At 41.3% G+C, this 27,605-nt stretch overlaps 1 protein-coding gene across 3 annotated transcripts; it reads left to right on the top strand.

The window, feature by feature from the left end:
• Nucleotides 1–290: 290 nt before the first annotated feature.
• On the top strand, nt 291–27,605 carry LOC117431180 (zinc finger protein 112-like). 3 transcript variants are annotated; one of them, XM_058996008.1, is made up of 4 exons: nt 291–1,168; nt 13,593–13,646; nt 24,691–25,005; nt 26,540–27,605. In XM_058996008.1, the coding sequence occupies exons 1-4, from the start codon at nt 898–900 to the stop codon at nt 27,289–27,291; spliced, it is 1,392 nt and encodes a 463-aa protein (XP_058851991.1). In that variant the 5' UTR covers nt 291–897; the 3' UTR covers nt 27,292–27,605. The 3 variants fall into 3 exon arrangements, with proteins under 3 accessions (XP_058851991.1, XP_033907766.3, XP_033907767.3); XM_034051875.3 differs by lacking the exon at nt 13,593–13,646 and adding an exon at nt 2,646–2,696; XM_034051876.3 differs by lacking the exon at nt 13,593–13,646.

Here is a 27,605-nt window from a genome sequence, read left to right as displayed (position 1 = left end):
ATGCTTCTGAGATATTTTGCCGTACCTTTCTCGCCACATAAATCCACAAGGTATGACAGAATCATTTCTTCCGTTGTTACTTTCATTATTTTGAACTGTTTTTTGCACGGGCCCAGTAAGCAGCAGCAGCTTTGGCATTGAACACGCGCATTGAAAGCAGAGACAGTCGAAACTGGCGCCATTTCGGATTCCCCGCAGTGTCAGCATTGCACAGAACATAGCGCTCGAAGAGCCAACATGGCGAACTGTGGTATCCAGCTTCATAACCTCGTCGATCCCGCCCTTACTTCGACAGGGAGGCCAGCCAACCAGTCTCTCTTGCTGGGGGTTAAGAGTGTTTCTGCAGCCAATAATACGCGATGGTTTCAACCAGCCCCGCCTTCTGATAGTGACGCAATTCAGTATAGGAAATAGAAACGTTTGCTTTGTTTACGTGGAGAGAGATCGCTGTATCAGTGATGATTTTACAAGTCTGTCTCCTGCTGTTTAAAGTATTTAGGTTGGATCGAAATGTTTTCTAATGATTTTTGTGTTTGTTTATTACCTGCACTGAGTTCCGGGAAATGAAAAGCATCCCCTTTCTGTGTTGAATTTCACATACAGAGTGGAGTGGGTCAGTCGCATCTGCAGACAAGTTGAGCTTTTCAATGAGATTATTTACTGAGAAACAAACGCGTTTGAATTCCAGCAGAGCTCAGCGGGATTTGGAAAGACGAAAGTAACTCCTTGCAAAGCCTGTTGTTTGTGTTCTTTCATTATCACACCAGAAGAAGTGATGAATATATTTGAATGGGAAGGCTACAGTAAAAAATAAATATTACTAAATAAAAACCGAACCCGGTGTTTCTGAATGAAAAGAGGATTCCGCTAGACCAGTCTGAAACTAAACCAGTGAAGATGGACGTCAGTGTGTCCGTGTCGTTCTTTCAAGACGAGCTCGCCTCTACCATCGAGCACGCAGTGAAAGCGGCTGTAGACACCGTCTTGTGTGCGATTACTAAAGTTGTCGGCAGCAAATTCACTGAATTCCAAGTGGAAATGGCTGGAAAGGAGAAAGAGAATGAAAGTCTGAAGCTGAGATTGGAAATATCAGAGAGCGAGTTGAAAGCTGTGCGAGGGTGTATAAACGCTGCAGATGCAGATATAAAACAACCTCTAATATTTCAAGGTAAGGTTGATTTTATTGTATGGTATTGCTCGGTCAATCCAACACCGCAAACCACCTTCTAGTGGAAAGATCTTTGTTAGGATTTCTCTCGACACAAGTGTCAAACTCTGTCCTAATATTGGTTATAAGGAGTTTAATCAAGGCTTTATATTATATATTTAAATATGTATTCTAGAAACGAAGAAAGTACTATATTGGTAAATCTTAAGCAGTCTAATTTAACAGACTTAAATGGTATCCTTCTAGTAAAGTGATGTCTTGAGTCCCACTGAGAGTCACAGACCATATTGCAGAGGGTTAGAATAATGATTTGTGACCCGATATCAACATACAGCAGCACATCGTGTTTTCATGTTTGATTAAACTGTTTGACTGCAAATCTATTTTTAGATAAATGGTTTAATTGTATCCAGCTCCAGTGCTGTTGTGTTTGCCTTCGGTACAGTCACTGCTCATTCGCTGCTCGTTATTTTGCTTCAGTCCTATTTCCTTATTGTTCCACACACACATTACACTGCGATCCATTTGGTGGATCTCAGCGGGCTCCACGATCCACCAGTAAGCCATGACCAACAATTATTAGTGGGATTTCATATAATAGTGTCCAATACGTAATAGCAATAATAAAACAAAACAACCACCACAACAAAAACGAAACAAACGCTCTACGCTAACTTTTTTTAGATACATGTGCGCTTAAGTTACATAACAATTGTACAGTTCAATACTTTTGCAACAAAATGAAAAAATGATTTATTATTATTATTATTATTATTATTATTATTATTATTTATTATTATTATTTTAACTGCCTGGTGGCAGCGAGTTCCTCAGAATGACCCCGGTTAAGTTAGGTTGATATTGGATATTCGGGTGGATATTTGCGCCAAACACTAATATTTCACCAAATGAAAGATGTTATGCTAATGAGTAATTTAAGCCACGTCTCGTTGATTTGCGAGTTAGCAATCTGTAGTTATGAACATGAGAAATACGCATTCATATTCACTTTACATTGTACAGTAGGTTACGTCATATAATGGCTCATAGCTCCTACATTAAAAAAAAAACTCGCAAATAACTGCAGCCAGCATTTTATTTTTAACGCGAATTTCTCAAGCATTGTATTAAGACTTGCTGTATATGCAACATTTTTGGGCATCAACAAACATGCCATTTCTATATAAATTCTCTACATTTTAGAAGACGTTTTGTTTGTTTAGTTATAGGAAAATCATCACGTTTCAAAGCAAAACCTGGCGTTATTAGTCGTAGTCGTAGTGTTGTTGTTTTTGATGACGATGATGCTTTTCTTGCTGTTATTGTTCTTAACCCTATTCTTGTTTTGTATAAAAAATTAAAAACATATAGTACCCTAATCGTGTTTTGTCATTTGATGCTACACATTCGTTTGTGGTCCTATTTCTCTAACCTGATACTTGCAAGTTTTCTCACACTTTAACATTATAAACCACAGGAGGGACGCCCTGGCAGCTACAGTTCTTTAATGGGGGAAGCCATACCAAAGGTATGTGTGTGTGTGTGTGTGTGTGTGTGTTTATATATACAGTGCCTTGCAAAAGTATTCAGACCCCTGACCAATTCTCTCATATTACTGAATTACAAATGGTACATTGAAATTTCGTTCTGTTTGATATTTTATTTTAAAACACAGAAACTCAAAATCAATTATTGTAAGGTGACATTGGTTTTATGTTGGGAAATATTTAAGAAAAATAAAAAACTGAAATATCTTGCTTGCATAAGTATTCAACCCCCACACATTAATATTTGGTAGAGCCACCTTTCACTGCAATAACAGCTTTAAAACTTTTGGGGTAAGTATGTACCAGCTTTGCACAGTGTCGGAGTGATTTTGGCCCATTCTTCTTGGCAGATTTGCTCCAGGTTGTTCAGGTTGGTTGGACGACGCGTGTGGACCGCAATTTTCAAATAGTGCCACAGATTCTCAATGGGATTGAGATCAGGACTTTGACTGGGCCACTGTAAGACATTCACCTTTTTGTTTTTGAGCCACTCCAATGTTGCTTTGGCCTTGTGCTTGGGATCATTGTCCTGCTGAAATGTGAATTTCCTCCCAAGCTTCAGTTTTTTAACAGACTGAAGCAGGTTCTCTTGCAGTATTTCCCTGTATTTTGCTCCATCCATTCTTCCTTCAATTTTAACAAGATGCCCAGTCCCTGCTGATGAGAAGCATCCCCACAGCATGATGCTGCCACCACCATACTACACTGTAGGGATGGTGTGTCTTGAGGCATGGGCAGTGTTAGGTTTGCGCCACACATAGCGCTTTGAGTTTTGGCCAAAAAGCTCTATCTTGGTCTCATCTGACCACAAAACCTTTTCCCACATTGCAGCTGGGTCACTCTCATGCTTTCTGGCAAACTCCAGACGTGCTTTCAGATGGTACTTTTTGAGTAACTGCTTCTTTCTTGCCACTCTCCCATACAGGCCAGCGTTATGCAGAGCTCTTGATATGGTTGACTGGTGCACCATTACTCCACTTCCAGCCACTGAACTCTGTAGCTCCTTCAAAGTGATTGTTGGCCTCTCTGTGGCTTCTCTTACAAGTCTCCTTCTTGTTTGAGCACTGAGTTTTGAGGGACGGCCTTTTCTTGGCAGTGCCTGGGTGGTGTGGTGCAGCTTCCACTTCCTGATTATTGATCCAACTTTGCTCACTGGGATATCCAAACACTTGGATATTATTTTGTACCCTTTCCCTAATCTATGCATTTGTATTACTTTATCTCTAACTTCTGTAGAATGCTCTTTGGTCTTCATTCTCCTTCAGATTCATACACTGACCAATGATCCTTCAACAGTGGGGGTTTTTATCCAGAAAATGTGACAGCAACTTTAATGGTTCACAGTTGGAGGCCAATGGTAAGGTAATTGTGTCCTTGTTAGGGCAATTTCTTTCATCGATGTAAACTGGGAGCTTCCACAGGGGTTGAATACTTATGCAAGCAAGATAGTTCCGTTTTTTATTTTTCTTAAATATTTCCCAACATAAAACCAGTTTCACCTTACAATAATTGATTTTGAGTTTTAGTGTTTTTAAAATAAAATATGAAACAGAACAAAATTTCAATGTACCATTTGTAATTCAGTAATATGAGAGAATTGGTCAAGGCACTGTGTGTGTGTGTGTGTGTAATTATACATACATACATACATACATACATACATACATACACTACCGGTCAAAAGTTTTAGAACACCCCCATTTTTCCAGTTTTTATTGAAATTTAAGCAGTTCAAGTCCAGTGAATAACCTGAAATGGTATAAAGGTAAGCGGTAAACTGCCAGAGGTTAAAAAAAAAAAAAAGTTTAGGTTACCAAAAACTGAAAAATAATGTACATTTCAGAGTTATACAAAAAGGCCTTTTTCAGGGAACAAGTAATGGGTTAACAACTTACAGCTGTTCTGCAGCAATGGAAGTAAATTAAGCCTTGAAAGTTGATGCTAACAATTCCTACAGGTGTCCCAACTTTTGTTGATTATTACAAACCCTCTGTCTGTATAAAAGCAGTGTTGGAACAGACTGTGTTACTAAACCCTCTTAAGCATTATTTGGACAGTATTGTACTGCAGGAAGTAGTATATTGCTCTCATAATGGCGAGAAAAAGGCAATTAACAAAGGAAGACAGACAGACCATTATAACCCTTAAAAGTGTAGGTCTTTCCTTTAGAGAAATTGCAAAGAAAGCCAAGGTGTCAGTGAGTACAGTTTCCTACACCATCAAAAGGCACTTGGAAACTGGAGGAAACTCTGACAGGAAGAGGTCTGGCAGACCCAAAGCCACAACAGAATCAGAAGACAAGTTTCTGAGAGTCAACAGCTTGCGTGATAGGTGGCTCACAGGACAACAGCTTCAAGCACAGCTTAACACTGGTCGAAGTAAGCAAGTCTCAGTTTCAACTGTGAAGAAGACTTCGAGCTGCAGGTTTGACAGGTCGAGTGGCAGTAAGAAAGCCATTGCTAAGATGGCAAAATAAGAAAGAGGCTTGCCTGGGCCATGAAGCACCGCCAGTGGACTACTGAAGACTGGAAGAAGGTCTTATGGACCGATGAATCAAAATTTGAAATCTTCGGTTCATCACGCAGGGTTTTTGTACGCCGTCGAGTAGGCGAAAGGATGGTTCCTCGGTGTGTGACACCAACTGTAAAACATGGAGGAGGAAGCGTGATGGTCTGGGGCTCTTTTGCTGGATCCAGAGTCGGCGACTTGCACAGAGTGAGTGGCACCCTGAACCAAAACTGCTACCACAGCATTTTGCAGCACCATGCAATACCTTCTGGTATATGCCTAGTTGGTCAGGGGTTCATCTTACAGCAAGATAATGACCCAAAACATACCTCCAGGCTATGTCAGAACTACCTTAGAAGAAAAGAACAAGACGGTAGGCTTCAAATCATGGAATGGCCAGCACAGTCTCCAGACTTAAACCCCATCGAGCTGGTTTGGGATGAACTGGACAGAAGGGTGAAAGCAAAGCAACCTACAAGTGCAACACATTTCTGGGAACTTCTGCAACAGTGTTGGGAAGAACTTTCCGAACAATATTTGATTTCCATTGTAGAAAGAATGCCACGAGTGTGTTTGGCTGTTATATCTGCAAAAGGTGGCTACTTTGAGTCAAAAATTTAGATTAAATTTTGTTAAACAAAACAATTCCATGATTTCTTTATCTCATATTGTTTATTTGTTCTATGCTTTAATTTCAGAGTACATTGAGACATTAAACTGTGTAAATTTGAATAAAAACTGGAAAAAAGGAGGTGTTCTAAAACTTTTGACCGGTAGTGTGTGTATGTGTGTGTGTGTGTGTGTATATATGTATATATATATATATATATATATATATATATATATATTATTGTGACAGTTAGTCCTTCTTTGCGTACTTTGTTCACAAGTATGAGCGGGGACAACACAATAGACACAACGAGTGTAAGTTTATTTTAAACAGGATGTTACCTGCGTGTTTATTTTCAAGGGAAGTCCAATAATCAGAGTCGTAATGTTAATCCAGAGTGTGCCAACAATCAGGTAGTCATCCAAAATAGGGCCAAAACAGCCACCAGGGTTATCCAAACAGTCCAGGGTCATACACAATATTGCAATCCAGAAATCAATAGTACACACCAAAACCTTCTCAAAACACAGCACCAAACTCCTCCTACTCCCCTCTCCACTATGGTGCTGTCAGTTTGCTCCTTTTATAGGGCTGGTCATTACCCTTGATCACCTGCAGGTGTGCTGACATATAGGAACTGTAGTCCTATTGGGAGCTTCATTTTGTGAAAGGACAAAGTCCTAACAAAATCTCTGCCCTCACATATCTCCCATTCAGGACCATGCCCTGAGGTTTATCACAATATATATATATATATATATATATATATATATATATATATATATATATATATATATAATTAGCTTGTATATTTCGTGTTCATAAAATGAGACTAATAACAATACAATATGTATGCGTGAAATAGCATTCTTTTGTGAGTTTTTATGTAGGAGCTATGAACCATTATATGACGTAACTTACTGTACAATGTAAAGTGAATATGAATGCGTATTTCTCATGTTCATAACTAGAGATTGCTAACTTGCAAATCAACGAGACATGGCTTAAATTAGTCCTTGGCATAACATTGTTCATTGTGTGAAATATTAGTGTTTTGCACGAATATCCAATATCCAATATCAACCTAACTTCACCGGGGTCTCAGAATGTGCTGCTTGCTGTTTTTGGTAGCGGGTGGGTCTGCCTCTCCGCACATTGCGTGCCGTTTTGAAGCACTGTGTTTAATATATTTTCATGTCTGAACTTCTGGCTCCCTGTTAAATGCAGTCTTGCCTGCCATCAGTTCCCCGCATCCTGATAAAATGTGCAAAACATGGATCTTTTTAACATTGTCAAACTTAAGCCAGGGGAAATCTTTTAGCCACTGTTGGTTGAACTTGTATTTTATATAACAGTGAACACGCTGTAACTAACTCGAAGTTCCCTGTTCGCTTTCATCTTCTGACATACCTGCATTGCTCATTTCTTGTAAAGACACCGTCTTATATGAATTTGTTATTTTCCTTATCTTGGTTTGACAAACTGTCTGGAAACGAGTAGCCATGGCACTGATGAGTCGGTAAAATTGCATGCTTATATGCTAGTGCTTGTTCTGATTTGTCCCAAGATCCACCCGTGGGTCGTGATCCACGTATTGGCTTCCACTGCCTTACAGCGATCTTTCCAGAGCTGACTGTGTGAATAAAGGGGGTGGCGGCAGCACCCTGAATGCACCGATCCGCTGTAAGATTTTGGACTCTAGTGGTTCCACAAGTTCAATTAAGGGTTGAAGTTGGAGGAAGTAAATACAACACAGTAAGGTGTCAACTGAATTGCATCATTTTATTGAGAGTCTAATAAAAGAATAACATTTATATAAACATGTGGCAAAACACCACAAATGGATATTACCCAAATTCTCTGGCGGGAGCGCAGATTTTGTTACGATATTTTAAAATGTACTTCAATTTTAACTTTAGATACATCCCCTGAAAATGATGTACTCTGATGTAGACCTGGACATTTTGTTTTGTAATTGAAAGTATAAACAGTGGTCTGTTCTAAAAGCAAATGCTTTCCAATTACCGGTCTAACACATACACACAAGTAAGTCTGAATTGAGGTATACGTGAACCAGCCATGAAATCAAACAGACGAATTGACTAAAACACTATTGAGGTAAAAAGGGTAACCGTGAAATGACACACTGTGTTATCAATAATGGAACTAGGGATGGGCCAGTGTACAATTTGCACATAGAAAATATGAGGATACAATAGGGAGAGCCACACCATTACAAATGTATTGTAATAGGGATGTGTGACAAGCAGGCTGTAGTGGTGATGTCAGCCCCGGAAGAAACACACAGTACTGCGAAGTGAAATGTGAATTGCGCTGTTGCGCGTTTAATAATGAACAAAATAAAACGTTTTTAAACGAAAACAGCACACGACACTTGCGGCCAAAATAAATAGACAAACAAAACAGACTAACACTTAAACAGTGGACTAACAAACAAAACAAAACAAACACGGTGAGTCAAAACAAATTATTCTTTTAATTTCTTTTACACTCCTTCTCTCTCCTGTTCTCTACTCCCCGAACACCTGTGTGCCAACTACAATACACCAACATTAACACACGCAACATACAACATAAAACACAAAAATGGGCAGAGCACATTGCCACATATACCCCCACTTGTGCGCAGCACACATGGCCTCAATGGCCACCTCCCCCCTTAAAATCCCCAAAGTCTCGCTCAAAGTCCCGGGCCAAGAACTGGGACTTCAAGGGGTTCACGGGTGTCAATGTTGCCAGTTGCCAGGCTGCTACTGGCAGTGCTGTCAGTGTAACTGTTTACAGCAGGGTGGCACACTCCAGCAGCGGAAAGACTGCCAGGTGCAATGCTGACAGCTCCCATGCTGACTCGTTCAGCCGGGGCAGTCCTGGCAGCCGAACAGCTGCTAATGGTGAAGCGGTCAACTGACTTGCTGACCGCACCAAATCTGGCTCCTCCCGTTGCACCACTGACAGCGGAAATGCTGCCAACAGTGAGGCTGTCAGCAGACGTGCTGGCAGCTCTAAGGCTGGCTCCTCCAACCCCAGCAAATCCCTGGAGACCAGCAGCAAACTACCTCCAGGGCAGGTGTCTCCTGGCAATAGCGAGCTGGTCTCCCCAGGCGATGCGGAGCAACAGGCAGCCCCGGGCGAGGCAGGCATCCTTGGGCGGTGCTGGAGTCGGGACCAGTCGTGGTGCTGTGGTTGGCCATTGTGGCAGTGGCTGCGACGGTGCTGGCCTTCTTCGTAGCCGCTGCGGCCGGGCTGTTTTCCGCTGTGCTCCCCTCAGCAGACTATGCAGTGGTTGCTGAGGAATGCCAGCATTACGTCCTGGTCCTTCTTCTGGTGAAGGGAGAGGCAGCTCCTGCTCCTCTCCCCCTGGTGGTGATGGAGGTAGAGGTAGCTCCTGCTCCTCTCCTCTTGGGGGTGATGATGGCGGTCGGGGAAGTGGACCCAGTAGGTATTCACCCTCTGCTGGTGGAAAGGGACCCAGCAGGGATTCACCCTCTGCTGGTGGAAGTGGCGGAGGTAGAGGCAGCTCCTGCTGCTCTTCTCCTGACGGCGGAGGTAGAGGCATCTCCTGCTGCTCTGTTCCTGCCGGTGGAGGTGGGAGCAGCGTGCTCCCCCTGTTGCAGTGGACTGGTGCGACTCTCCCCCTATTGCAGGGCATTGGTGCGGCTCTCCCTCTGGCTCGGAAGGCGAAACCAGCAATGGCTCCTCTCCCGGCGTTGGAAGCTCATGCTCCCCCCGTCTGGGCGCTGGCGATCTGACCAGTCGTGTCCCCCTTCCTCACATCGCCCGCACCAGCTTGGTGGCACCTCGGAGCAGTCCCTCCAGCGATGATCCACCTTTCCACACCAGGGGAACAGGTTCTCTGGCTCCTCTGGCCGCTGTTGCAGTTGTTGTTGGGGCGGTGGGAGCAGCAGTCTACCTCCCCCTGCTGGTGGTGGAGACTGAGGCAACCCCTGCTCCTCCCTCTCCTCCCTCTCTTGATGGACGGTGCAGCGGGTCATGTTGTGCTCACCTCCGCAGATGGAGCATAGTTGGGGTAGCTGTCCGAGGGAGTACCAGGGACAGTTTGTGCGGGAGTGCCCAGGCTTAGCGCAGCAGTAACACTCTGGCTGCTGTTCCTCCGGTTGGTGTTGTGGCTGCTGCATTATTTATTTATTTATTTTTTTTTTTTTTCCAAAACAAAAAAAATTCACTTGCAATATCCCTGGTTTGACGCTTGGAGGCGCTGTTGTCCCGGTTCTGACACCAAGTGTGAGAAGCTGGCTATAGTGTTGACGTCAGACCCGTTTAGAAACATGCAGTACTGCGAAGTGAAATGTGAATTGTGCTGTTGCGTGTTGAACAAAATTAAAAGGTTTTAAACAAAAACAGCACATGGCACTTGCGGCCAAAATAAATAGACAAACAAAACAGACTAACACTTAAACGAACAGTGGGCTAACAGACAAACAAACAAACGTGGTGAGTCAAAACAAATTATTCTCTTAGTTTCTTTTACTCGCCTTCTCTCTCCTGTTATCTACTCACTGAACACCCAACCCCGAGTGAGTAAAACGTGCATCTATATATACTGTTGTGCTGGGATTTAATTATCAATTAATTATTCACTTGAATCCCAGCACGTGAACTAATCTGTGAAAACCCCGTGCTCACATATTAAGTACTTTAAATGCACGTGAAGTGCAATCCCCGTGCCTAAATACAGTTATACATTTTAAATACTTGTGCTCATTACCCACATTATATCCTGTGTACCAACTACAATACACCAACATTAACACACGCAACATACAACATAAAACACAAGAATACACACAGGGGCAGGGCACATTGGCACAGGATGTTATTGGATTTCTATCTACAGTTCACGTGACATTGGAAGCTTACTTGTGCAATGTTGTTACTAATGATTATTACACAGCTGGAGTTTAAAAAGTTAAGCGTATTTGCAGTAGAGAAATTGACGTTTGCATTGGAACAATGCAAAGGCAGAACGGCGTCATGATGGTGTTTGACAGGGAGGTAGAAGTGGATGGAATGCTCCAGTGTGAGGTTACAGGAGGTGCCCAGCAGGACTGAGTCTTGTTTTGTACAGGACTGTGGCAGAGTGGTGACATCAGGCCAGATGCAGGAAGAAAACAAACACAAAATGCCGCTGTGCAAAGGCGCTGTGGCGCCGTTTATTTTAAATAACAAAAATAAAATAAATATTTAAACAAAAACACTGCTCACAGAGCAAAAATAAGTCAAACAAAAACACAATAGCAAATACAGGTCAGGCTGGGCAGACGCTGTCACTGATCCTGTGTAATTTTAAAATGTTCTTTTCTCCTCTCACTCTCCCGTACTCTCCTCTGTACATCCACCCAGTGTGCAGAGCTGCAGGCTTATATGCAGATGACCATCTCCCGATTAGCAACAATTAATTAACTCGGGAGATGAATCATAACAATAATAATAATACAACAAAACAAGTACAAAATAATAAATTGCACAGGGGCGGAGGGGTACCCCATTCTAAAATTGAACAAACAAAATAAAAACAAAATAAAAACAAAACAATAACGTGGCGGACGGCACCTCACTCGTCCTCCACATACAAAAACAAACACGTTTTCCCTTTTCATGTACAGGGCTCCTAGCCCTGTTACAAGGATGTAGAATAAAGACGTTCATATGAAAATGCCTTTTCCTTCACTTAGTTCATAGGAACACAAACACAGCGTTAACCAATAATTGCAATGTAGAATAACAGGAATGGTATCAATGCCATAATGTACCTAAACCACAAAACTATTGTACCAGCTCACCCCTATACGAAATAACTGAGGAACAGTAACTTAAAATGCATGGTGCACATTATTGAACACAGCAGTTTGGAGGGTTTATTTTGATACAGTCCCTGATCAAAGCAACTAACACAGAATGTTGATAGCAGCTGAAATAAATATTTGATAATTGTAAAGATATGAACCATGGAATTGTGGGTAGGGTACTAGGGTTAGATGGTATTTTTTCAAATTTCAGAAATGTATTTCAGCTTTAATTAAAGGCACTGAGCACCTCTCTTCCACAAGTACTTTAGAAGGAATGTTGGATCCAGTCTCATTCCCAGCTCACGATCCTGTAGTATCTTGAAAAGTACAAGATCCCATAGGCTGTCATTCATGATTTGTATCTGTTGGCCAGATGCTATATACAAGCAGACACTATAGGGCTGCCTTTGTCCTCCTGGGAGCTTGCTGTCAAGCTCCTGGATGTGTGTTAGAGGACACCCTCTGTTGTGGGGTTCTCTGCTGCGAGGGAATATGTTTTAATTGGGGAGTTAAAATCAGGGTAAAGTAACGGTGCACTGTATTAATTTAAAATTCCCACCTCGGCCACTGACTCATTGTGTGACCCTGAGCAAGCCACTTCACCTCCTTGTGCTTCGTCTTTCGGGTGAGACGTAGTTGTAAGTGACTCTGCAGCTGATGCATAGTTCACACGCCCTAGTCTCTGTAAGTTGCCTTGGATAAAGGCGTCTGCTAAATAAACTAATAAATAAAAATAAATAAATAAAATGAGAGAAATACCTTCTCACAAATTGTTCCACTGGAATGACCCTATGACCTCTCTCAGTAACATTCTGACAATGGGCTGGCTTCTTAGAGGAACCTAGAGTAGTAAAGGTATGACACCACCTGTCAAAATGCTTTTATGACTATGGGTCTACTTAAATCGCGGTAAATTTACATATTTTTCACGGGTATGTTGCGGAATAAAATTAGGATTTCGCGGAGCTGTTTTAACATTAAATAAACCTAAGTAGACAGTATTTCAGAACACTATAAAGCCTGAAAATAGTGGTACTTGCTTCCTTACTAAAACAGATTGCTGTAATTTGTTAATAAAGGCAAGCATGCAGCATCCCCCAGTAGTTGACTTGCCCATACATTGAGACTGCACGTTCTCCATCCACTGAATTGGTTGGAAGTTAAGGCAAAGCTTTGCCAAGTTATACAGATGTGGAAATCAATTAGAAACAGCCCAAAAACTCTGTTACACAAAAGCATCTGGCATACTTTAATAAAGGCAATGTATGCAGCACATTCGTTGTCATGTTATTTGTCCCATCCAATAATTTATTTTATTAGTACCGAGTCAAAACAAAGAAAACGTGGCTATTCGGGTCAAAAATTCCAACTGTGAAAAAGTAAGCAGCAGGTTGAAGCGAGGTGGCTGTGCTGGATCGTTTTAGTACTGATGCAGAAATACTTCTTGTCTGGGCTGTCTTTCCAGTTTGGTTTCTGAAAGCTGTTTATTTTACGTTCTGTTCAGCAGCCTCTGTAGTAGCCTTTTGTTTAATGTGTGATTCTGAAGCTAAATAGTGATCGATCGTATTTTCTCCAGACACATTAAGATATGGAAAACAATTACCTCAGTCTGCATGTACAGTTTCTTTGGGAAATATCTTGAAATGATCATCAGCCGAAATATACTTTTCTTTTTTTGTCGTCCATTTGTACTATTTTACCAGATTTTATTTTATTTTACTAGATTTTAGCAGCCTAAATCAAAACAATGCAGCACCAACTTTGTCCCAACCCCCTACTGCACAGTACAGATCACATAAAAGCAATACAGACGCACTGATAGGCTGATTAAAACTTTGTCATTTGAATAGTAAACAATAATGTTAACTGCTTTGGAGAATTAATTTTGTAAATGTTACTTGTGGACGTTTTTTGTTTGTTTTTTGCTTAAGTGCAATGCACACGGGACGACGAAGGAACCAAAAAGGGCTATCTACAGAAGGAAGGTACGTAGTTTGCACCACTTGCGTTGTGCAGTAGTTCATTTAAATTAAGTTTCTTTTTTTTCCCTCTCTGTAATGTTTTGTAACATCAACTATATCTTTGAATAAAGACTCCTTGGAAGCGTTACTGAAGTCTGGGTAATTTTATTTGAATTAGCTCAACAGGATTAACTTGTCTGGCCCCCCACACACGTGTAGACTCCAGTGTCTATCCTCTGCGTTTCCTCTCATATTGAGTTCCCCCGATATCTTTACTAAGGCACTTTGGTTCTGGGCGGTGTTCAGTATTTAAATGACAGCTTGTCATCACACTCTCGATGGCGATGACACAGAGAGGTGGGGAAGAGGGTGTGTGTGCTTTCCCTCTCTCTGAGTGGCTGAGGGGCGGGCCTTGGGAGACTGCTCTGACCTTAAGAACTGCGCTTGGTTGTGCACTCGGGTGGCCGTGTTTGGGAGCACACAGTGACACTGACAGAAGATGTCATTTTTAAAACAAAACGAGGCAAGCCTGGCTGGGGAAAACAGCCGGCCTTTAAAATAATTTTAAAGAGAAAATAAATAACAGAAATCATCACGTACCCGAGGGGACGTGTTTAGTTGTACGGGGAACTCCGGCCATCCCAGTGTATAGGGTAACTGAGCGTAGGACGGAGGCCCGTTCTGACCGGCTTAGCGGCAGTGGGGGCACTGCGTAAGCAGCACTTTTGTTTGTAGTTTTATTAGTGTTTTATTTTCCCTTTTTCTTTCGCCTTTTGGTTTTCATTATTATTTAGAAGCACTTGTTGTGCCTATGTACCTGTATTGGTAAACACCGTGGTTCTAGTTACCGTTGTCAGTATCCAGTCCATGGACAACAGCGCCCTCTACTGGTCAAAATAAATCGGTGCGCCTGAGCGGCGTTACAAATAAAGTACCGTCTCCTTGTATCAGTGAATTGCCCACCACCCTTCCATAGACCCCTTGGTTGATTGATTTATGGCCCATACGTCCCGCCCCTTCCGGTGATGTGCTTATCCCTCCCCTTCCTGTGATGTGTTTTATCTCTCCCACATCCTGTGACATGTTTTATGATTGACAGGACCAGCGCCCACCCCTCGACCGTCATTGCGGCGTCCATTTTCTTACGCCATGCGGGTCCTCTGTTGGTTTAATATGACTGTTTTTTTTTTATATAGGGTGTTTTTGTGTGAGTGCAAACTGTTAATATACCTTTTATTATGGAGTGGGTTACTTTGTTTTTTAAGATGGAAAGGGGGTAGGGCTTGTGTTAACCAGGATCGTGGATGCCTTAAAACATTTACAGTGAAAAAGGATGTTAAAATAAAAAGTAATTTATTTTCAATGTCTAATATTCGAAATCTAGACAGCACAGCTTCACAATCCATTTCTAAGCACAATCTCCCTGGACAAGGCATCCCATTGGTGATCTGTAATGAAATAAAACATAACATTATCTCCCTGGAAAAAGCAGCCGCTCTGTGTTCAGCAAAAACGTAAAAAAAATATATTATTATTATTATTATTATTATTATTATTATTATTATTATTATTATTATTATTATTATTATTATTTCTTAGCAGACGCCCTTACCCAGGGCGACTTACAGTTGTATACAAAAAATACAAAAAAATAGAATTACAGTATATATACCCCTTATGTAGGTTACATTCATGAAACCTACTGTAACACAGTGGGGATGGGATTGGAGTCATCCCCGCAGTAAAATGTGTGGGTTTGTTTTGTTTGATTGTATTGCTTTATTGTTTAATTGGTTTTGTTAATTATTTTATTGCTTAGTTATTCCCGGCACCTGGAAACAATTGTAAATTAGGACCAGGTGCAGGGTACTTAAGAGAAAGAGTTAGTTTGCTCGCGGCTGCTGAGAGAGAAGGAAGCAGGATAGGTGCTCTGCTTCCGAGCAGTCGGGTGAAGAAAGGTAGTGTAAACCTGTGTGGTTTGTTTCATGGTGAAGATTTTGTTTTGTGTTCCAGGTAAACAGCTTAGCTGTCCTGATTTATAGTTTAGGTTCCTGTTTGTTTAAGTTAGTGCTCGTAAAGAGCTAGGTGTTTATTTTGTTTTGTATTTTGTTTATGTTTGTGTTCATTAAAAATTTTGCGCAACCGCGCTGTCAAAATCCATTTCTGTGTATTGGGTCTATTTTTAAAGGGGCAACGAACCGTGTGAGGTGCAATCATATTACATGTGGTGGCAGCGTGTGTGGGCACCCCTAAAGACCCAGAAAATTGATTTTAAAGAACTGATCGAGAAGATCAATAAAAATACAGCCGCTCAAAAAGAGCAAAATGAGAGATGGGAGAGAGAGCTGGGGTTGGCCCCGCTGAAGAGACAAGAGCGGGAGCCGACCGAACTGGAGCTGTTGTTCCAAAGGTGGGAGCAAGCGAGAGGAGAGGGGAGGAGCCTCCGCTTCCAGAGCCCAGAGGGGAGGAGCCGCCGCTTCCAGAGCCCAGAGGGGAGGAGCTGCTGCTTCCAGAGCCCAGAGGGGAGGAGCTGCCGCCGCCCGAGCCAGAGGGGGAGGAGCTGCCTGAGCTGCAGCAGGAGCTGCAGCTGAATGAGGAAGAGGAGCTAAAGTGCCCAGCGCCACCACAACCCCGACCTTCACCCCAGCAAAGCAGTCCGGCGCTGGTGGGTACGGTCCCTTGCTCCGTGCTCATGGACACCATGCCGGAATGCATGGACCTCCCTGTGCTCGACCTAGTGCCCAGGTCGGGGCACCACCAGGCACAGTTGCTCACCTGGTCCCTTGCTCCGCTCCCCCTGAAACCTCAGACGTCACGACGCGGTCGTGTGACGTCACTGGCGTTCCCCCTTCCTCCCGCTGTGTTCCCCCTGGAGTCTCAGAGGTCGTTGCGCCGGTCCCGTGGCTCACACCTCTGCCTGTTGCTGCACCGTCCAGGGTACCGGCCTACGCGTCGGTCGCCCCTAGCAAGCCGTTTGGGTCCCTCCTCGCCGGATCATGGTCCCTACCCTGAAGCGCCGGAGGACTCCACCCATCCTCAAGCCCACCCGAAGGATCGGGAGAAGGTGGAACTTTGTGGACTCGAGGGTGGGTGGTTATGCTTTAGGGGAGGGGGTGGCCTTGGAATGGCCAGTCAGTGTTGCACTCTTGGGGGGGAGGATGTGTAACACAGTGGGGATGAGATTGGAGTCATCCCCGCAGTAAAATGTGTGGGTTTGTTTTGTTTGATTGTATTGCTTTATTGTTTAATTGGTTTTGTTAATTATTTTATTGCTTAGTTATTCCCAGGACCTGGAAACAATTGTAAATTAGGACCAGGTGCAGGGTACTTAAGAGAAAGAGTTAGTTTGCTCGCGGCTGCTGAGAGAGAAGGAAGCAGGATAGGTGCTCTGCTTCTGAGCAGTCGGGTGAAGAAAGGTAGTGTAAACCTGTGTGGTTTGTTTCATGGTGAAGATTTTGTTTTGTGTTCCAGGTAAACAGCTTAGCTGTCCTGATTTATAGTTTAGGTTCCTGTTTGTTTAAGTTAGTGCTCGTAAAGAGCTAGGTGTTTATTTTGTTTTGTATTTTGTTTATGTTTGTGTTCATTAAAAATTTTGCGCAACCGCGCTGTCAAAATCCATTTCTGTGTATTGGGTCTATTTTTAAAGGGGCAACGAACCGTGTGAGGTGCAATCATATTACACTACAAAAAAGACTATTGTATATATTTATAAAAGAAAGAAAAAATAATAAATTATTTTAACATTGTAAATATACACATCAATTGCACATGTATACATCCTAACCAGTAATATATTTTTAAAGTTATTTTTATAAAAACTATTTCCCATACTTGCGCCCTCTGTACGAGCCGATTCAAAACGATCTCTTTCACAGAAACCTGTAGGACAACCAATTCAAAACCTGCAGCAGGGTCAGGGTGTTCCTTCCTGATACGAATCATTTTGCTCCGGAAAATGGTTTTAACATATCTATTGCAGGGCTTGAATTTCAGTGCGGGATCGTGGGAATCGCACATTTTCAAAGTTTCTCCCGCATATCTGCAACTTTTCAGTGCAAGAAAATCCAAGCTACTGTATTTTCCACCCAATTTAGAATGCCTGAAATGCTACGACAACATATAAGGAAGTGAGTGTCGGGGACGAAAGCACTATGAGCCGCATTCTGAGTAGTTCTGTTTTTAAAATAAATAAATAAATAAATAAAAGTAGTGCTGCAAGACTTTATTCTCTCGTACGTGATTCTCGTCTGCTATCTTTAAGCATTATAGAAACTCGGTACACTGCAGTAAGTAAACGGTTTAGAAAAAAAAAGACAAATATTAATTTTTGCAACAATATTATCTAGGTGTTTTGCAAGCAGTGACTTTCACTTTAACTCTTAAAACTCAGCCCCATTCATTTTGGGGCGCCAGCGCACCGAAGGTTACGCACATATTACTCAGGCACCGTAAAAGCCACCATGGCTTGTTTAAAAGTACAGACTCAGGGCTTTCCAATTACTTATTCAGTATATGTATGCGGTACTCCTAGCTGGAACTAGCCTCGCATCATGTGACAGAGTTCACAGCTTAGGTTTTCGTTTGAGTCTATAAAAAAAAATGTAGCCATCTATGATTACAATATATACACAGTGCCTATAGTAAGTATTCACCCCCCTTGGACGTTTTCACAGTTTGTGTTACAACCTGAAATCTTGATGCGTTTAAATGGGAATTGTTTTCCTTTGATTTACACAACAGTTTCAATGTGTGAAAAAATGGGGGGGTGAAAAAACAAATCAATTAAAAATAAAAACCTGAAAACTCTTCATTAGATAAGTATTCACCCCCTTTGCTATGACCAAGGAGCTTTCAAAACAACTCCGGGATAAAGTTGTGGAAAGGCACAGATCAGGGGAGGGGTATAAAAAGATTTCAAAGACATTGAATATCCCTTGGAGCACAGTCAAGTCGATCATTAACCCTTTGCGGTCCGATGTCGGACCAGGTCTGACATTACAATTTTCCCTTTCTGGTCCGACGTCATCAAAAAGACGTAAAACACAGGTCTCTAGTTGTTTTTTCTCCTGAAAAAGCAGAGAGAACCATTCAATGGCTAAGTAAGACTGATAGGAGCCGAGAGAAGCCAAAAAAAAAGGGGCGGATCTGAGCAATACACATAGCCCTGGCACCACAGAGATAACACGGACGTAAACAAACAAGATAGCTAGAACATAAGAACATAAGAAAGTTTACAAACGAGAGGAGGCCATTCAGCCCATCTTGCTCGTTTGGTTGTTAGTAGCTTATTGATCCCAGAATCTCATCAAGCAGCTTCTTGAAGGATCCCAGGGTGTCAGCTTCAACAACATTACTGGGGAGTTGGTTCCAGACCCTCACAATTCTCTGTGTAAAAAAGTGCCTCCTATTTTCTGTTCTGAATGCCCCTTTATCTAATCTCCATTTGTGACCCCTGGTCCTTGTTTCTTTTTTCAGGTCAAAGTCCCCTTGGTCGACATTGTCTATACCTTTTAGGATTTTGAATGTTTGAATCACATCAGCGCGTAGTCTTCTTTGTTCAAGGCTGAATAGATTCAATTCTTTTAGCCTGTCTGCATACGACATGCCTTTTAAACCCGGGATAATTCTGGTTGCTCTTCTTTGCACTCTTTCTAGAGCAGCAATATCCTTTTTGTAACGAGGTGACCAGAACTGAACACAATATTCTAGGTGAGGTCTTACTAATGCAGTGTAAAGTTTTAACATTACCCTTGATTTAAATTCAACACTTCTCACAATATATCCAAGCATCTTGTTGGCCTTTTTTAGAGCTTCCCCACATTGTCTAGATGAAGACATTTTCTGAGTCAACATAAACTCCTAGGTCTTTTTCATAGTTCCCTTCTTTAATTTCAGTGTCTCCCATATGATATTTATAATGCACATTTTTATTGCCTGCATGCAATACTTTACACTTTTCTCTATTAAATTTCATTTGCCATGTGTCTGCCCAGTTCTGAATGCTGTCTAGATCATTTTGAATGACCTTTGTTGCTGCAACAGTGTTTGCCACTCCTCCTATTTTTGTGTCGTCTGCAAATTAACAAGTTTGCTTACTATATCAGAATCTAAATCATTAATGTAGATTAGGAGTAGCAGAGGACCTAATACTGATCCCTGTGGTACACTACTGGTTACCTCACTCCATTTTGAGGTTTCTCCTCTAATCAGTACTTTCTGTTTTCTAGATGTTAACCACTCCCTAATCCATGTGCATGCATTTCCTTGAATCCCTACTGCGTTCGGTTTGAGAATTAATCTTTTATACGGGACTTTGTCAAAAGCTTTCTGGAAATCTAAATAAACCATGTCGTATGCTTTGCAATTAGAGATTAAGAAATCGTACAGCTCTGCAGGGTGTACAGTCATTTAGCAAACTAAACCAATCGTCAATTCCTAAGGCAGTTAACAGTGTTAATAAGATTTATTTGTTTTTGCTTTTTAGTGATAAAACAATAGGATTTGCACTACTGTTCTTTTAAAAGGGGAAATCTTACAGGAGAATCTCTTTACAGCAATGGGTAACGCAAAAAAAAAAAGAGCCTTACTATAAGGCTGTTATGTTAAGGCTTATGTTCTTATAATAACTCATGATAGTATTTCTTAGAAGCTTGCAGCAGCGCACAGGATTAAAAAAAGTCTTTCAACTATAGGCCTACCCCTGTCATTTGCTTTTAAAAAATATTCCATGAGAAAATAAACCCGCAATGTAAAACAGAAGGCTACAGTATATCACATTTCCAAATGGGGAGGCTGAATAATAATAATAAACAGGCATTTTATTAGTTGTCAGGCTTTTCTAACATGGGGGATATAAAACTTTACACAGTTGTAGTGTGTAAAGTAATGACTAAAGCTAAGGTTTACAATTTTAGAAAAGCAAACTATGAAGGTATGAAACAGAGACTAACAGAAGTAGAATGGAGTAAAATAGAGAAAACATCCACAGAAAAAGGATGGCTGTTTTTTTTTAAATGTAGTACTAGAGGCGCAAAACAATTACATCCCAAAAGTAGACAAATCTAAATCTAAAACAAAATGGCCAAAATGGTTTAATAGATCAATTAAAAAAATATTCAGCGAAAAAAGGCACTTTACAGAGCGTTTAAAAGGGACCAAAAACAAAGCACACAGAAAGAGTACTTGGAACTGCAAACACAAGTCAAAAAGGAAGTTAGAAAGGCCAAGAGAGAGATAGAAATCAATATTGTTAAGGGGGCTAAAACCAATTCCAAAATGTTTTTCCAATATTATAACAGCAAGAGAACATTCAAAGAGGAGGTTAAATGGCTAAGAGACACAAATGACAAAATCATAGATGAAGAAAAAAAAAAAGCAAATATATTAAATGATTACTTTTCACAAGTTTTTACAAAGGAAGACACGGACAACATGCCCCACATGTCGACCTGTTCCTATCCAATTTTAAATAACTTTATCATAACAGAGGCAGAAGTGTTAAAGGGACTTGGAGCTCTTAAAATAAACAAATCCCCTGGGCCGGATGAGATCCTCCCAATAGTACTCAAAGAAATGAAAGACGTTATTTACAAACCGCTAACCAAGATCATGCAACAGTCTCTTGACACAGGGGTTGTACCGACAGACTGGAAAATAGAAAACGTAATACCGATCCACAAGAAGGGAGACAAAACCGAACCAGGTAACTACAAACCAATAAGCCTGACTTCTATTATATGTAAACTTATGGAAACTATATTAAGATCTAAAATGGAAAATTACCTATATGGTAACAATATCCTGGGAGACAGTCAGCATGGTTTTAGGAAAGGGAGATCGTGTCTAACTAACCTACTTGACTTTTTTGAGGATGCAACATTGAAAATAGATAGATGCAAAGCATACGACATGGTTTATTTAGATTTCCAGAAAGCTTTTGACAAAGTCCCGCATAAAAGATTAATTCTCAAACCGAACGCAGTAGGGATTCAAGGAAATGCATGCACATGGATTAGGGAGTGGTTAACATGTAGAAAACAGAAAGTACTGATTAGAGGAGAAACCTCAAAATGGAGCGAGGTAACCAGTGGTGTACCACAGGGATCAGTATTAGGTCCTCTGCTACTCCTAATCTACATTAACGATTTAGATTCTGGTATAGTAAGCAAACTTGTTAAATTTGCAGACGACAAAAATAGGAGGGGTGGCAAACACTATTGCAGCAACAAAGGTCATTCAAAATGATCTAGACAGCATTCAGAACTGGGCAGACACATGGCAAATGAAATTTAATAGAGAAAAGTGTAAAGTATTGCATGCAGGCAATGAAAATGTGCATTATAAATATCATATGGGAGATAGTTCCCTTCTTCAATTTCACTATGAAAAAGACATTGGAGTTTATGTTGACTCAGAAATGTCCTCATCTAGACAATGTGGGGAAGCTCTAAAAAAGGCCAACAAGATGCTTGGATATATTGTGAGAAGTGTTGAATTTAAATCAAGGGAAGTAATGTTAAAACTTTACAAATGCATTGGTAAGACCTCACCTAGAATATTGTGTTCAGTTCTGGTCACCTCGTTACAAAAAGGATATTGCTGCTCTAGAAAGAGTGCAAAGAAGAGCAACCAGAATTATCCCGGGTTTAAAAGGCATGTCGCATGCAGACAGGCTTAAAAGAATTGAATCTATTCAATCTTGAACAAAGAAGACTACGCTGTGATCTGATTCAAACATTCAAAATCCTAAAAGGAGGAGGCTGTGTGGTCAAGTGGTTAAAGAAAAGGGCTTGTAACCAGGAGGTCCCCGGTTCAGATCTCACCTCAGCCACTGACTCATTGTGTGACCCTGAGCAAGTCACTTAACCTCCTTGTGCTCCGTCTTTCGGGTGAGACGTAATTGTAAGTGACTCTGCAGCTGATGCATAGTTCACACACCCTAGTCTCTGTAGGTTGCCTTGGATAAAGGTGACCGCTAAATAAACAAATAATAATATATCACTGATTACTGAGTGGAAATGGAGATTCTCACACCCAGAGGTTTTCATGCAGGCGGGTATATAAAGGATATCAATGACACATCTTGAGGTGTTCGGATGCATTGGCACACGGCTGTATATCCTATGGCAGTACCATTAAATATGTCATTTTTTATGGGCAGCAGTGTGGAGTAGTGGTTAGGGCTCTGGACTCTTGACCGGAGGGTTGTGGGTTCAATCCCCAGTGGGGGACACTGCTGTTGTACCCTTGAGCAAGGTACTTTACTTACATTACTCCAGAAAAAACACAACTGTATAAATGGGTAATTGTATGTAAAAATAATGTAGATATCTATATAATGTGAAATAATGTGATATCTTGTAACAATTGTAAGTCGCCCAGGATAAGGGCGTCTGCTAAGAAATAAATAATAATAATAATAAAAGGTATAGACAATGTCGACCCAGGGGACGACTTTGACCTGAAAAAAGAAACAAGGACCAGGGGTCACAAATGCAGATTAGATAAAGGGGCATTCAGAACAGAAAATAGGAGGCATTTTTTACACAGAGAATTGTGAGGGTCTGGAACCAACTCCCCAGTAATGTTGTTGAAGCTGACACCCTGGGATCCTTCAAGAAGCTGCTTGATGAGATTCTGGGATCAATAAACTACTAACAACCAAACGAGCAAGATTGGCTGAATGGCCTCCTCTCGTTTGTAAACTTTCTTATGTTCTAAACCGGCGCGCCTGGCACCTACTACCATACCCCGTTCAAAGGCACTTAAATATTTTGTCTTGCCCATTTATCCTCTGAATGGCACACATACAGTACACAATCCATGTCTCAATTGTGTCAAGGCTTAAAAATCATCTACACTGATTGAAGTAGATTTAACAGGTTACATCAATAAGGGATCATAGCTTTCACCTGGATTCACCTCGTCAGTCTGTTTCATGGAAAGAGCAGGTGTTCCTAATGTTTTGTACATTCAGTGTATACTGTAATTCTTGATATGTATATTTTGTATACAACTGTAAGTCGCCCTGGGTTAGGGCGTCTACTAAGAAATTAATAATAATAATAAATATATTTTTTACGTTTTTGCTGAACACAGAGCGGCTGCTTTTTCCAGGGAGATAATGTTATGTTTTATTTCATTACAGATCACCAATGGGATGCCTTTTCTAGGGAGATCGTGCTTAGAAATAGATTGCGAAGCGCTGCTGTCTAGATTTCGAATGTTAGACATTGAAAATAATTCATTATTTTTTATTTTAACATCCTTTTTCACTGTAAATGTTTTAAGGCATCCACAATCCTGGTTAACACAAGCCCTACCCCCCTTCCATCTTAAACAAAGTAACCCACTCCATAATAAAAGATATATTAACAGTTTGCACTCACATAAAAACACCCTATATAAAAACAGTCATCTTAAACCAACAGAGGAACCGCATGGCATAAGAAAATGGACGCCGCAATGACGGCCGAGGGGTGGGCGCTGGTCCTGTCAATCATAAAACGCGTTGCAGGATGTGGCAGGGATAAAACACGTCACAGGATGTGTGAGGGATAAAACACGTCACAGGATGTGGCAGGGATAAAACACGTCACAGGATGTGGGAGGGATAAAACACGTCACAGGATGTGGCAGGGATAAAACACGTCACAGGATGTGTGAGGGATAAAACACGTCACAGGATGTGGGAGGGATAAAACACGTCACAGGATGTGGCAGGGATAAAACACGTCACAGGATGTGTGAGGGATAAAACACGTCACAGGATGTGGCAGGGATAAAACACGTCACAGGATGTGTGAGGGATAAAACACGTCACAGGATGTGGCAGGGATAAAACACGTCACAGGATGTGGGAGGGATAAAACACGTCACAGGATGTGGGAGGGATAAAACACGTCACAGGATGTGGGAGGGATAAAACACGTCACCGGAAGGGCGAGACTTATGGGGCCATAAATCAATCTAACAAGGGTCATATAAGCATTTTGACAGGTGTCGTACCTTTACTACTACATAGCTAGTAAGGAAGAGTTCTAATTTTATACAACTTTGTTTCCCACAGATACCAAAGAGAGCCACACTATCCCCGAGTCTGAAGTACAGGAGAGGCCAAAGATAGAAGCAGTTTACACACAAGAGGAGTCCTTTGAGCAGGAGTGGTGTGCAAGTCTAATGCAGGTTACAGAGCTGGCATTTGTTAAAGATGAAGAGGTCCCTCAACAGGAATGTGTTCCTATTAAAGAGGAATTCATAGAGCAGGAATGTGTCGCAGAGGAACTTCCTAATGAAAATAATGTCTGTACACTTGAGGAGAACAAGAAACTGGGATCCAACCTGTGTGATGATCCTCCATCTGAATGTGAACTGGGATTTAGAGGTAATCGTACAAAACAAGCAAAATTGAGCTGCCTATTCATCTTGCAGAACCTGGTACTGAACACCCGCAGTGTGCTTAAGATTCATATTTTAACCAAGGGGAGCTGCCCAATCACTGTGTCAACAAGGACATCACTGTGCTTGCTCCTGAGGCACCTGCTAGATGTGCAGCCACTGTCCTGCCTCTTTAGAATGCTGTTAGATCAGCAGTGTCCAATCACAATCCTGGAGGCCATTCCACTCCACATTGAACAGGTTCAGTTCTATAAAGTGCTACGCATGTGCCTGGATGGAGCTTTAAATGGTTCAATTAAACAAGTTAGAACAGGGTTGGAACAAAAACCAGGAGTGGAAGGGTTAACTTTGGACACCCATGTGTTAGATCTTTGCCTTTCCCCATTCCTGGTAGACTGTTTGCAGTTGTGCTGCTCCCACAGCTTTACAGAGCTGCAGGGATCACGTGTCCCATCACTGGGTGATGACAAATCCAGTCTGGTTGCTTAGCGTCACCAGAAAAAAACATTTCGGTGGAGAATTTGTGTGTGGAGTATGCAGCAGCATCGCCAAAATGAGAGTGAACCCGTATTGTATGATAATGAAAACCAACAGTCTTATTTTATTTCTTACACTTTATTCAAATACAATATAATTTTTAAACGCTCATCTCATCTATCCTGTGGACTGTAATGTTTCCTCGCAACGTCACATTTGACTTTTGTGTGTCTCACAGTAAGCATTGCTGTGTTATTATTGTCACAGTACAGTAAGTACGTGTGTGGAGGTGTTCTGTACAGCAGACCAGCGAAACAGTTTCAGGTGTGAGGGGAATTGTAGTTTTATAAATTGATAAATACAAATTTGTTGTGGAAAAACAAAAAGCCTCCAGCCCTACATAGTTCTACATATCGTGTGTCTTCGGTACAGGTAGAATAAAAAGGCAAGGTGCAGTGCGTGGGATTGCAAATGGAATTTCTGTTTTTAGAAGCACAGCAAATATTAATTATCAAAAATCTAATTAAAATATTAGATAAATAGCAGTACTGTCAATGTTGGTACTAAATAGGATTTTTCATGACAAAAAAAGCATGTTGTTTTTCATTTTCCACTTGACTGACATGTTGACATCATTTTTGCTGTGACTGAAACTTGCGGGACACTAACTTGTAAATTAATCCGCCTCATTTCAAGCAACCAATCACTGAACTGCTCATTCACTTGTCTTCAACACAGAGACAGAATACAGGTACAAAGCGTTTGTGCTTTTTCAGGAACATCTCATCAAAATAGTCAGGAATGTTATGACATAGCCATGGATTTTTCACAGCTCCCAGCTTTTATCTACATTCCTGAATATGGTGATAGTAAAAGGAGGCTGACATGAATAGGAGTGATATGAATTTGATTTGACTGTATTCTCTCAATACGCAGTCATCAGAGTTCACTCTAGTTGTCATGTTTATGACATGAAGCCCTGCAGAACAGTGAATGTGGAAGAATGCTGTACAATAACCTTTGTCTCTCTTCTCTTTCTTTAGCTTCTAAAGTAGATGAAGGAGAACACAACTCCAGTCCATCACCACAGTGCAAAAACTCTTCTAGAGGCAAACTACAGTGCAAGAAACACAGAGAAACACCACCCCGAGAAGAAAATGTGAAGACATTGAGAACTCACTCAGTTAAAATTCCTTCTTTACAAGACAGGCACCCACTTACTGTGGAGAGTACAGAGACGGCACATTCTGTATGTTTTAACAATTCTGAAATCCAGGGCAACTTGAAGACCTTGCCTCATTCTGTTAAAGGTGGGAAGAGTTCCTGTCAATTAGACGTTCCTGAAACTCACAAGGGAAATCCCACAGGAGGGACTACGTTTTTCTTGGCTGATTGTGGGAAGAGTTTCAATCATATATCACTGCTTAAAAGATACCAGCGCATTCACACAGAAGAGAAACCTTCCCACATACAGTACAGTGATAAGAGTTTCACAGAGTTAGGAAATCCTCATTCACACCAGCGCATTCACACAGGAGAGAATCCTTATCACTGTGCTGAGTGTGGAAAGAGATTCAGTCACTCAGGAAACCTTAAAATCCACCAGCGCATTCACACTGGAGAGAAACCTTATCACTGTTCTGTTTGTGGGAAGAGATTTAGTCAGTTAGGAGACCTTAATAAACACAAGCGCATTCACACAGGAGAGAAACCTTATCACTGTGCTGTTTGTGGGAAGAGATTCAGCCAGTTAGGAAACCTTAAAAGACACCATAAAATTCACACTGGTGTGTAATCCTATCCCTGCACTTAATGTGTGAAGAAGTGAAGTAGGTTGCTGGCTCTTACAGGACCCGAGAGCATTCTCAGAATTGCAGACACTTGGGGACACCTAAACAACAGGAGTGCATTTGACTAAATACAGAAATATTTACTGAAAACCAAAAGAATAAACTTGCTTGATAAATAGGGTCAGCTCTAATCACAATTTATTCAGAACAAAAACTCACAGAAAAAATATGAACGACTACATCTTGTATTCATCGTTGTTGAGCATTCGGATTGTGTTACGTCACATTAGTAATATATTAAATAGATTGTTATTATGTA

This window comes from Acipenser ruthenus, chromosome 22, assembly GCF_902713425.1.
Source record: "Acipenser ruthenus chromosome 22, fAciRut3.2 maternal haplotype, whole genome shotgun sequence".
Lineage (NCBI taxonomy): Eukaryota > Metazoa > Chordata > Actinopteri > Acipenseriformes > Acipenseridae > Acipenser > Acipenser ruthenus.
The sequence above is the reverse complement of the archived record's forward strand: the minus strand, read 5'-3'. Positions and strand labels throughout refer to the sequence as shown.

Coding starts and splice junctions, on each gene's coding strand:
- LOC117431180 (XM_058996008.1), top strand. CDS start 898: ATGGACGTCAGTGTGTCCGTGTCGTTCTTTCAAGACGAGCTCGCCTCT. Junction 13,647..24,690: donor GGGCTATCTACAGAAGGAAG/GTACGTAGTTTG, acceptor TGTTTCCCACAG/ATACCAAAGAGAGCCACACT. Junction 25,006..26,539: donor ATGTGAACTGGGATTTAGAG/GTAATCGTACAA, acceptor CTCTTTCTTTAG/CTTCTAAAGTAGATGAAGGA.